The sequence below is a fragment of the Erithacus rubecula genome, assembly GCF_903797595.1.
Source record: "Erithacus rubecula genome assembly, chromosome: 11".
Classification (NCBI taxonomy): domain Eukaryota; kingdom Metazoa; phylum Chordata; class Aves; order Passeriformes; family Muscicapidae; genus Erithacus; species Erithacus rubecula.
Window position 1 is genome coordinate 9,313,655 of NC_136663.1, and position 11,664 is coordinate 9,325,318.

Genomic DNA, 11,664 nt, shown 5'->3' on the forward strand with positions numbered 1-11,664 from the left:
CAGCAATGTCTGAAAGAGGAAGCTTTAATTGTGGTGGAATTAGCACAATGGGGCTGAACAGGGAGAGCAGGAGCTTTCTCACTACCTGCTAATTGCCTTTTCTCTGCACTGGTGGCAGCTGCAGCACCCTCCCCTGGCTGCTGCGTGCCAGCTTTGTGCCATGGGGACCCGGGAGATGCCATGTGCCTTGTAGCTTTATTTATGCAGCAGAGGGTGAGATGTGGTGCTCAAACCAGGGTACCTTAATTTGTCTTTGGCAGCCAGCGATGTGCTGCTTTCATCACTCAGGTGCTTGACAGGACTGTTGGGGGCTCATGCCTTTCTCTTGGGCTGTTGTGGGGTCCCAGAGGCTGAGCTGAAACCCGTGGGCTCCAGTTTGCAGCCAGCCCCCCCTGCCAGGCACGGGCAGACAGCAGACATGGTCGATAGAAATGAGAGTCTGGGATTGTTTTCCCTGGGACAGGAGAAGCAGGTCAGTGCCTCAAGAGCAAATCGGGGAGCTGTGTGCTTGGAGGTCTATGACTGGCAGCTCTTGGAATTAGATAAAAAGCCCAGGCTACGGCCAAATTGCTGACGTTCCTATGCCTGCTGCTCTGCTCTGCAACAGCCTTCTGTCCCTGGCAGGCAGTGTCCCTCCAGGTCCCCCCCAGGTCCCCTCCAGGTCCTCTTCATGGCCAATGTCCATGAGGAGGAAAAACTTTGCCTGTCTCCTTCTGTCTTGGCAGGCATCCTTTGGGGTTCACACATGGCAGGGCTGGGCTCTTGCTCAGTGAGAAAAGCTAGTTTTACCCAAGGGGAAAAAGATCAGTTTTTGTTTTTGTCTTGATGTGGTCTGACAATCAAAGTCTTCCCTGTAGCTAGAAAAACTCTCTGGTCAAACTAATGGAAGCAACTTCCCCTGCCCTCTTCCCCACTCCTCCAGTGAATAGTGGGCTTTATTTGGTTTTACTCCTGACTGTTAGTCATCTGTGGTCTGCAAAGCAATGGTCAGCAGGGACTGTTTCCAGCACCAGCCTGTCCTTTACCTCTGTTTGGCTCAGTATGTCCACAAGAACTGCTCCAGGGGCTGCTGAGCCCTCTGTGCCAGTGCAGGCACCCTCTGTGGCTCCCTCCTCAGCCTCATGCCATCTTGGAGTTTGCTCAGTGTCATTACCGCTCTCTGGAGAAAGCACATTTCTTTGCCTGTGCATGTCCCAGTGGCTTTCATGGCAGATGTGAATTTGGAGGTTTTATTTATTACTCAGTGATGCAAAAATGGCAAAGGGGCACAGGGTGATGTGCACCTCTCCTAGTGCTGCTCCAGCCCTCCCTTCTCTTCCTCATCATTGGAGACTGGGGATTATCACTTTGTTTTCTCCCATGGCAGGGACTTGGGGAAGAAGTGACACCCAGGAGAGAGGCTTGTCCAGGGCTGAGTATTGCTTGGCTGTCAGCAAGAACTAGTGATGCTGGGCCCCCACCACCCTCTGCCTCAGCTCCCTGCACCCAAAGGGCGCTGTGCTTGCAGGTGTGGATTCCAGCCAGGTGGATAAACCCATGTGTCCCACACATGTACATCACAAGTTTGGGCACACACATGTATACCTGCACATGTACACCCCTACCCACACATGCACCCAGCACGAGTGTGCCCACACCTCTCCAGACATGTCTATCCCCTCCTATCCCTCTGCCTCCTGGTCTGCCAAAGCAGGAGGGAGCAGGCAGCAGGTGGGAGTGCTTGTCCAGCACCCTGGTGTGGAGCTGGCACTGGTAGAAGTGACAGGAAAGGAAGGGAAGGTGTTTTACTTGGTTCCCCTTGAGCTGCACTTGGGATGATTTTCCACCTATGATGGGAGGGCGAATCACTCAGGGGCAGCTGAAGAAGTCCCAGTGTGGGCTGAAGGTTTTCCCTGTGCCTGACTCAAATGTTTGTGGGTGACACCATGGGGTGGCCGAGGCTGGTGGGTGAATGTCACAGTGCTGGGAAGGGTCAGGGTCATCAGGGGAGCAGCACCTCCCTTCCACAAACACACCGTGTCTCTACTGGCTCTCTGGAAAAATATTTGTCCATCTGACTTTTTAAAACCTCAGCATTTTCACCTGAGAGCTTCTTGCTTGCAGACAGACTAGTATGAAAATAAAACTCCTGACCAAAGAAAACTCTCACAGCCCACTCAGAGGGTGTTAACCTCGTCATTCACCAAAAGCAAACATCAGCAGTGACGTGGCTATTTTAGGTAGCTGTGGCAGAAAAAGGCCCCTCTGTTTTTCAAACAAGGTGCCCTTTCATTCAGAGGTTGGGGGCGGCTCTAAGAAACCAGTGGCATGTCACTGGGACACCCACTGGAATTGCAGATGTTACCTTACCACAGGAAAATGCTTGTGTGCATCCAAAGCCTTGGAGCAGGCAGGAAGCAGCTCCCAAGGGTGTTCCCGTGGTATTTCCGCAGGATCCCCCAGCCGGGCTGGGACCATGGCCGTTTGTTTGTCCCCTTTGAAGGACACAAAGCCCTCCCCATGCTGAGCCCCACAGCTTGGGCACTTCCCTTCTGGCCCAGGGTAGCGCCATCGGACTTGGAGCTGCTGGGAGGAAAAGCAAACAGAAATGGGGCCAGAAGGGCTGGACAGAAGATGGGGATGTTATCAGGTGCCCCATCTGTGAGGCTCAATGAAACGGGAGGAGAAGGCTGGGGCCATCAAAGCTGCTCTGATGGCCTCAATCCAGGTCATAGAACGGTCCCATCTAGCTTCTACTGTGCTTCTTTCTTCTCATGGTGGGCTCGCCTTCCTCCCAAACCAGGGACAGCCTGGGATGAACCCCATCATCCTCTTCCTCTTCTCTGTCTGGGGGATGACCTGTGGGATGCTGGGCATTGCAAAGGGCAGCCCCCTGCCCTGGGGAGCCCCTTTGGTCATCTGTGGGGCCAGGGGACCCTTGGGTGGGACAGTACCCCAGGAATAGTTTAGAAGCGTGATTGAGGCTGTGGCATGGGTGATAAACCAGCCTGTGGGGACAAGCTGTTCCACTCTTGGGGGCACACCCATCCAGTTTATATGCACTATAGAAGATCCTAGATAGTATAGAAAGTCACATACATATTTATAGATGTGTATATGTATGTTATGTGTGGCTTTTCTATGAATATACGCACATGGTCAAATGATCTCAGCAGTTTTGAGAAAGGTGTCTTGCTGATCTGAACTGCAGGTGGGCTACTGAGGGCTCACAAGCCAGTTCCCTGTGGGGTGACCTCTGGGACAGGCACAGCGATGTCTTGGTTGTGCCAATGTCTCACTTCTCTTCCCAACCTGGCAGCATGGGAGCCTAGTCAGGGTGGCAGCATCTGTGGTGTCACCCAGACCTGTATGGGAAGGGACAGGAAGGTCACTGGGGGTGTTGCCAGGGCTGTGCACAAGAGTTGGTCCCCAGGCTGTGGGGAGTGTTTCTGAGCAGTGTTTCTGAGAGCTGGAGCATGGGGAGATTTTGCCCACACACCCTCTGCAGTACTTTTGCTTCCTGAGAAGCTTAGACATCTGGGGCTGGGTTTCTGTGAAGCAGTGAGCTGTTCTGGTTAGAAAAAACCCCAGCTCTGCTCTGTGCTCCCCCAAGTGCTGCACTCTGCCACTCTCACCCCACCATGGCTGCCCCACAGCCACCTCCTGGGAGTGTCCCATCACCCATGGCCAGGCAGGGAACTTGGGCACTGGGGTCTCTAACAGGAATGGTCATTTTTGCCTCATGCTGGGGAAAGGGGATTTTCTCTGCCCAGAGGGGAAGCTGCAGCTGGGAGTCCTATACCAAACCCTTCGAGACCAGCAGTTTTCCTGGTGACCTTGAGGCAGACACTGGAGGCAGCCAGCTGGCTCCCAGGGCAGTATCCCCCCCCAGTCCCCCATCTGAAATGTCAGCTTGGTCTACAAATAACACCTGGCATGGATCTTTCCCCAGGCACCAGAGCAATGAGAGACTGAGCCCTCTATACCCTCATGCTGCAGAACTCATGCCCCATTTTACAGCTGGGGAAACTGAGGTATGGTAGGGTCCCTGACCCTGCCTTGCAGCAAGCTCGTGATGCAGCCCTGTGGGTTTGGAGGGCACTGGGAAGTATTTTCCAGTGCCAGAGGACTGGTCCCCGCTGGGAAAAGGGAGGATTTATGGAGGGCTGTTGCTCTACCAGGAGGTCCACACTTTCTCTCACCCCAGCTCTGCTGTCAGGTCAGCCAGGACACCTCCACCTGCCCAGAGAAGGGACCCAGAGGGGCCCAGTGTCTCACACCCCTGCAGCAGCCCCCCTGGCCTCATCACCCACTGCTCCCTCCTGGCCATATCTTCCAGGAACGGTGGCTCCCACCCCTCCAGCTGCCTCCTGGGGCAATCAGTGGGGAACACATGGGCCTTATCTACGGGCCAGCCATGGGAAGGGCTCCCTGCCATCCCTATCAGTGGGGTGGCTCCAGACCTGGGGCTGAGGGGAGCCAGCCCCATTCCTGCTGTGCTGGGGCCAGGGCTGGGGGCACTGTCACTGCCCCACACTGACCATTGCAGAGGATGCTTAAAGTTCTGGGACCCCTTTCCAGCCTGGTGGCCAGTGTTGCTGTGACATTGACAGATTTGCAGGGATCCAGCCAAGGCCACTGAGCTGGGCAGTTGTAGATTGTGTTGGAACTTTGAAGGCAGATGGTGGCAGCAGTCTTACCTCTGCCAGCAGGATCCACACCCCTCATCCACTTCCACCAAACTATCAGCAGAAATTTTCTCACCAGGGAGATGCTTGCAGGGCTGATGTGGGCTCAAAAGAGCCAGCACCCTGGAAAAGGCTTTCCTGCCCTTTCACTGATAGACCTTTGTCTTTTATTTATTTCTTGAGTTGTGCTTGCCCTCCTGTTCCCAGTGGCTCAGCAGAGTGCTGCTGGAAAACTGGCAGGATGGGGATGCTGACTCTCTCCTAAACCCCAGGAGTGTGGGGAACAGGGTCATCTGTGGCCATGCAAAGTATGGGCATCCCTTTGAAGAGGTGCTTGTGGAGTGTGGTTTTCCCCAGAGGTGGGTGCCAGATGCTCTGGGGTGCCAATGCTCTCAGGGGCTGGTCCTGCCTGGCACAGGGACTGGGCAGAGCGTAGGAGGTCCCGTGGGAGAGGGAGAACCCTGGCTGCTCTGTCCCTCTGTGTCCTGTGACAGCAGTGACCATGGATCACCAAAAGCTCAAGGTGCAGATCTTTATTGCCCACTTGTCTGGCTGGACCACAGCCTGGGCTGGGCATGGGGCCTCACTCCCCAGCATCCCAGTCATCCACTGTGGCCTCAGGCTCTGGGTGGGAGAGGAGAGTATGAGAAGGAATGTGTTTTGGTCTCCTACCAAGGATACAAATGAGGAGTTTTCTTCCCTGCTGTGTCCTGGCCGTGGGGAAGCTGGTGATGGTCAGTGGGAGCCTGCTGTGCTCACTGAGGTCAGCCCCTCTGGCCATAACCACAGGGAATTAGAGATAGGTGGAAAACTGTCTAAACCCCATACAAATATTTGCATTTTAAGGCTTTTCCAAGTATTGGGGAACGCTGACACAGCAGCAGTGTGGGCGATGCTGGCATGCTGAGAGGGTCTGCTTGGCTCTTTTCTTTTTGGGGGGGGAATGTGGGGGACAGGATTTCCAAGGTCAAAGAGTTCTTAGAGTGTTTAAAGAGTGTTTAAAATTAAAAAAAAAAAAAAAAGCTAAACGAGCAAATTGGGAGAATTTCCAGCCCTGCTGCTGGTTTCTCTGCCAGTTCCTTGGGGCAAAAGGATGGGGTAAAGGTCCACCCTGATGTTGAGTGGACCACAAACTTTCAAACCACCCCTTGCCCTGGTTTATGGGTTCATGGCTCCCATCTCTGTTTCTTTTTCCTTTTCTGCTGAAAGGGGTTTTGGCAGGAAAGCGAGTCCCTGTGGCTGCTCTGCTCTGGATCATCCTGAAGGTCTGGGGCTGAGGTAGAACTAGTGGAAGCTTGACCTATCTGTTGCTCCCCATGCCAGGAGATGCTCACCTGCCAGCTTTTGGCCATGGTAGCAGCCTGTGTGGAGAAGGCTGACTGGGAGACAAGGGATGGACCCTGATTGCTTCAGGACCATACATCCCAGGCATAGATATGGGCTGGAATAAGGGAGAAGTTAGAGGGACTCTGGGCTATCCTATCCCAGTGCATTCCCCCTCTCCACACCCATTTCTGCCAGATCCTGGGGCAGGTTGAAGCAAGCAAGTCACAGACACGTCCTGTCCTGCTGGCGCAGGGAGGGCTCAGCACCTTGGTGCAGGGGCAAGAGCCCTCCATGTCCCCAGGGAACAGCTCTGGGGGTGACACCCAGACCCTCAATACACAGTCCACAGCAGAACAGGGTGTGAGAGTGTCCTGGCCCCATGCAGGGTGGTCTTGGGCATGGTGATGGGGCTGGGGGCTTGGTGCAGGTAGGTCAGTGCTGTGGGTGTCACTGGTGCATCCAGCCCCAGTGGGGGTGCAGAGGGGAGTGTGTGCAGCAATTCAGGCCTCCTTGCACACATGTGCATGTGTGCTGGGACTCAACGATGTGTGGGGCTGCCCCCTGCTCTGGGCTTGGGGCCCAGCCATATTCTGTATCCACCTCATGGGTTGGCAGGTTGCTCCATGCCCCACAGCTGTACCTTGCACCTTGGGGTGTGCTGTGCTTGGGGAGCGCAGGGGACCAGGGCTCTGGCAGGCTCAGGTACTACCTGAGTGGCAAGAAGGATCATCATGGTGCTGCAGCAGAGTCAGGGACAATCAGACACAGGTGTGGTGGGCAAGGGGACCAGCACATGCCCTGTGCAGCAGGCACCCAAGGGTGGTGCTGGCCCTGGGGCTACACCAGGCAGGGAAAGAGGCTCCTGCACATGTCTGGGCAGTGCAGCACGTGTGGCTGCGTGCTGGGCTCTGTTTCCCTGAGGCCAGGGATACGTGCAGATCATCCCAGTGCTGATGGACCACAGGGGGATGAGCACCAGGTGGATGAGCAGGACAGCAGGATTGCCATGACATAGCCTGCAGTGACTGTCACATAAAGGCCAGCACAGCAGATGTCACTGACGTGTTTCTTCAGCCCTAGGCAGTGCTGGAAATTCAGGGGTGCTGGATGGGGGGCCCCCCATTGGTCCCATGCACCCCGTGGGGCCAGGAACAGCCATGGCTTGTGCAAGGTGGGGTGAGTGTGTGTATGAGTGCGAGTGCAGAGGGCTGGGTGTGCAGCACACAGCGTGCCAGGTTAGCTTACAGCATACAGGGCAGGAAAGGGTATGTACAGTGTGTAAGGACAGGGATATGGGCTTTGGTTAATGGGGCTGAGAGGAGGGGAGGGCCAGCTGTGCACAGCACCTCGGATATGCACAGAGTCCTCACAGGACTCCCTCCTGCCCACCATCCCATTCCCATGACAACAGCAGCATCCTGCTCCTACAGCAAGGTGCAGAGCACCCATCTTGGTGCCACTCTGGCTGCAGCAGAAGCCGCCTGCCAAAGGGGCTAAGGGTACATGGAGACCCAGTATAAACCAGAACTCATTTTCCTTGAGGGCTGGGAGAACACCCAGAGCCATGGACACCCCTGGAAAGCATGAGGATTCTGGGATCCATCTAAGGCAAGGGTACGGTGCTCCCCCTGCCTAAGCCCCATCTCCCCGCTCGGGCTGTCCCCTGCCCAGGCTGTCGCAGGCAGGGCCCAGCGCTGGCCAGCCCTGCCCTCTAGCGCCGTGGGAGCCGCTCCGTGCCCGGCTCAGCCCCGGCTCCCTGGGGCCCACGGCCCGCAGAGCAGAGCAGGGGCTGACAGCCTTCCCACCCCCCCGGCACCACCTCCCACCCCGACACTGCTGCTGAGGGGACATGGGGACACGTCCGGACCCCCATGGCAGCACAGCACATGTCCGGGCTACCGGGGGGTGCCGCAGTGTCACCCAGCGCAGGTGCCGGGCGCCCCAGCCTTGGGACACAGCCGTGCCCGTACGGGTGACAATTGCCTTCCCGGGTCGATGGCCTGGTGGCCAGAGCACTCGGTGGGCCGGGACGCCGTGGGGCCACGCCAATGGGTGCCCGCAGCGGCGGGAGAGGGAGGGAAGCTGCGGAGGCTCTGGTTAAACTGGAACGAGGCGCGGTCCCTGCCCCGGGGACTCTGACCCCGAGGGGAGCGGAGCCGGGCGGTGCCGAGCAGCCCCACAGCCGCTGGGACGGAGCCACCGAGGAGCCCGACAGCATGGATCCCTCTTTGGAGCTGGCGGATGACCCCAGGTGAGTGCTGGAGACGCTTTGCAACCGGACAAATCCAACCTTTTGGATCAGAACTTTGGATGACCCGTTCCTTCTGTAAAGGAAGGGAGGCGCTTGGCGGCGGCTGCTCGGACCCTGTGGCCCCGTGCAGCGCTCTCGTTCTGCTCCGCAGGTTCTCCCGCCCTTTGGTGGAGATGCTGATCAGGAACTTCAGCGTGCCGGCAGCCTGCTTCTCCCTGCCGCCCACCTCCCGGCAGCTGCTGCACCGTAGGTGGGGGGACGGGGTGGGGAGGACCCTCTAGCTGTCGCTGGTGGGAACAGGACAGGGATGAAGCTGTAGAGTGACCGTGGAGAGTGCAGGCACGGAGCAGCCCCAGAAGACAAAAACTGCGCTGCTGCCGGCGTCTTAGCCTCCCATCCCATAGTCCTACCTGCAGGGATGGGGACAGCCCAGGAAGGGCCAGCGCTGGGGCGAGTGTCGTGGGACAGGGAGAAGCGGCACAGAAGGGCCAGCTCTGGTCCAGGGCATGGCACAGAGCTTCCAAAACCTGTGGAGTGGTGGGTCATGGGGCAGCTCCTTGCAGTAGTGGTCCCAGAGGGGACCAGACAGGATGAAGCCAACTTCTCACCCATCCCTGGCAGAGCTGGACATGGCCCAACTCATTATCCTGGGCCTCTGCACCATCATGACACTGCTGTCAGTCGTGATCTACGCAGAAGAGGTTTCGTACCTCTTCCGAAAGATCCGCTGCCCTATCAAGATGAAGACCCTCTGCTGGAGCAGCTCAGCCCCTACGGTGAGCTGGGCTTGGGGGTGCTGGAGGGCCCTCCCTGGGAGGCCAGAGCCCACAGGAGGGGGGAATGTCAGTGTACCAAGCTCACGTGTCCCCCAGGTTGTGTCAGTGATCAGCTGCTTCGGCCTGTGGTTCCCGCGCTCCATGATGGTGGTGGAAATGGCTACCACAGCGTGAGTATCACCCACCCTGGGACAGGGCACCCAGGAGACCACAGGGCTTGACCTGCTTGCCTCCTTCTCCCCAGGTACTTTGCTGTCTGCTTCTACCTGCTGATGATGGTCATGATTGAGGGCTATGGGGGAAAGGAAGCGCTGCTCAGCACCCTGAAGGACGTGCCCATGGCGGTCAGCACTGGGCCCTGCTGCTGCTGCTGCCCCTGCCTGCCCCGAATCACCATGAGCAGGTGAGGGGGAGCTGGGATAATCCCTGCCCCTGGAGGGCTTTCACCCTCTGCTTCTGCTGGGCTGGACGAGAAATCCCCGGGCAGGGACTTGGGGACCTCAGAGTGCTACCAGTCTCTCTCACTATGCCAGGAAAAAGCTGAAATGGATGATCCTGGGGACTTTCCAGTACGCCTTCTTCAGGGCAGTCGCTGTCTTCCTGGGGCTGATCCTGTCTGCCGATGGGAATTACAACCCTGCTGACGTGAGTGCCAGAGTGCAGGGATGGGCAGGTTGATGACCTAGACAGGAAGCCTCCACCTGAGCTTTGTCAGCCCAGTAATGTTTTCTGTTTGTCCCTCTCAGATTTCAGAGGGGAGCGTGGCCCTCTGGATCAACACCTTGGTTGGTGTCTCCACGCTCTTTGGGCTGTGGGCCCTGGGCATCCTCTTCCGGCAGGCCCGGCTGCACCTGGCTGAGCAGAATATGCAGGGCAAGTTCACCTGCTTCCAGGTGAGCCCCTGCCCTGCCCAGCTCCCTCCTAGGTGAGGGGCTCCTGCAGCACAGATGGGGTGAGGCAGCATGAGGGAAGATGGTGGAGCAGGAGCCACTGCCGGCTGCAGGACAGTGGGGAAGGTGAAGGCTGGGAGCTGGGCAGTGCACGGCCCTCATCACTGGGTGTTGGTGGTCGCAGATCCTGCTCCTCCTGACGGCGCTCCAGCCCGCCATCTTCAGCATCCTGGCCAACAGCGGCAGCATCGCCTGCTCGCCGCCCTTCTCCTCCAAGGCCAGGTCGCAGCGTAAGTCGGAGATGAGAGAGCAGCACCCAGCCGAGCCTCTCCACCACGTGGCACGGCATGGGGCTGGGCATGGTGGATGAAGGCAGCTTCAAATGACCCTTCTCCTCTTCCAGAGATGAATGTGCAGCTGTTGATCCCGCAGACCTTCATCCTGGTGGTGCTGGCGCGCATGTACTACCGCAAGCAGGATGACAAGCCGGGCTACCAGCCCGCCAGCTCCGCACCCGCAGCTGCCGACGCCAAGGCGTGAGCAGGAGGGAGAAACTGGGGTGCCAAGGGGCAGAGTGGGCTGAGGGGCTGGTCTACCCTGCACAACCTTCTTGTCCTCCCCTGGCCCTGGGGAGCTGCTGGCAGCAGAAAAGGCAGGAGGGGAAAGAGCATTTTGGGACAGAATGAAAGGGTGTGAAACCTAAAAGCCGTAAGCCAAGGGGGTCCACGGAGCCACCTCCAGCCTGGAGGCTCTTGTCCAGCACTGAGTAAAGATAAATTTTTACTGGAGTCTTGCATTGGTGACTGGGTTCATCTTATCTCTGCCTAGGCTGGGTGGGAGATGACTCCCTACAGGGGAGGAGGATGGAGCCCAGACTAACACAGCCATGGCATGAGAATGTCACGGGATGCCCAACACCCTGCTGTGACTGAGATCTGGGTGCCTGCTGCTGGCTGGGGTCCCACAGCCAAGGCAAGCCCAGGCCAATGGTGATTTCTCCCAAGACATCAGGATGGATCTGACTGTCCCTGGGGCCTGTTCTCCATGGCACTGGCTGCTCTAGAAAGCACACATATGGGAGCATCTATACCTGCCAGTCAAGCACCAGGCTAAGGAAGGAGCCTTGATGCATCTTCGTAACACTGCCTCAACCAGCCTCGGTCCAGTACCAGTATCTGCTCTAGACATGGGTATGGAAATCAGAAATCAATGGGTAATCTTTTGACTCCAAGTGTTCATTACAGACACCAGAAGCACCATGGTTTCAAATGAGCAGATCACGTTAAAAAGTTGCAGCACTCTCCAATGCTCTTGCTTCTACTGCCATCCCTGGTACCTCTCAATTCTGTCCTGTTGCTGCTGTTCCTGCCATCAGAAAATCCTTTCCTGGAGGCTCACATCCCAGATCCACAGAGGAAGTAAAATAGGGGTGTTTCATATGACCAGATGCCTCTAGATTTGGCAGCATCAAACTCCACAGGGCTCTTCACTTCATGCTAGTAAAGTTTTGTTTTTCCACTGCATCTTTTACTTAATGTCTCTTCTGGATGCTTCTTTTGAAGAGTGAGGAATGGCTTAGAGGTGTGCAGGACAGCCCTGAAGCAGCAGCAGTGGGTGTATCTGTGGGAATGAGATGATCCTGGGGAAATTGCTGAAAGATCAAGCTCTTACCTATTCCTAATAGAGTATGACAGTGCTGGAGAAGGCTGGTCCAGCAATCCAGGAGAAAACAAAACAAAGGAAAAAAAAAGACT

General features: G+C 56.9%; 1 protein-coding gene across 1 annotated transcript; it reads left to right on the forward strand.

The window, feature by feature from the left end:
• The first annotated feature begins 7,839 nt into the window (after window positions 1-7,839).
• SLC51A (solute carrier family 51 member A) lies at window positions 7,840-10,992 on the forward strand. The gene is made up of 9 exons (XM_079315250.1): window positions 7,840-8,244; window positions 8,396-8,490; window positions 8,866-9,020; window positions 9,117-9,190; window positions 9,265-9,423; window positions 9,554-9,665; window positions 9,767-9,913; window positions 10,095-10,200; window positions 10,314-10,992. The coding sequence occupies exons 1-9, from the start codon at window positions 8,042-8,044 to the stop codon at window positions 10,448-10,450; spliced, it is 1,188 nt and encodes a 395-aa protein (XP_079171376.1). The 5' UTR covers window positions 7,840-8,041; the 3' UTR covers window positions 10,451-10,992.
• The last annotated feature ends 672 nt before the right edge of the window (window positions 10,993-11,664 follow it).

Coding starts and splice junctions, on each gene's coding strand:
- SLC51A (XM_079315250.1), top strand. CDS start 8,042: ATGGGTGCCCGCAGCGGCGGGAGAGGGAGGGAAGCTGCGGAGGCTCTG. Junction 8,491..8,865: donor CTCCCGGCAGCTGCTGCACC/GTAGGTGGGGGG, acceptor CATCCCTGGCAG/AGCTGGACATGGCCCAACTC. Junction 10,201..10,313: donor CTCCAAGGCCAGGTCGCAGC/GTAAGTCGGAGA, acceptor CTCCTCTTCCAG/AGATGAATGTGCAGCTGTTG.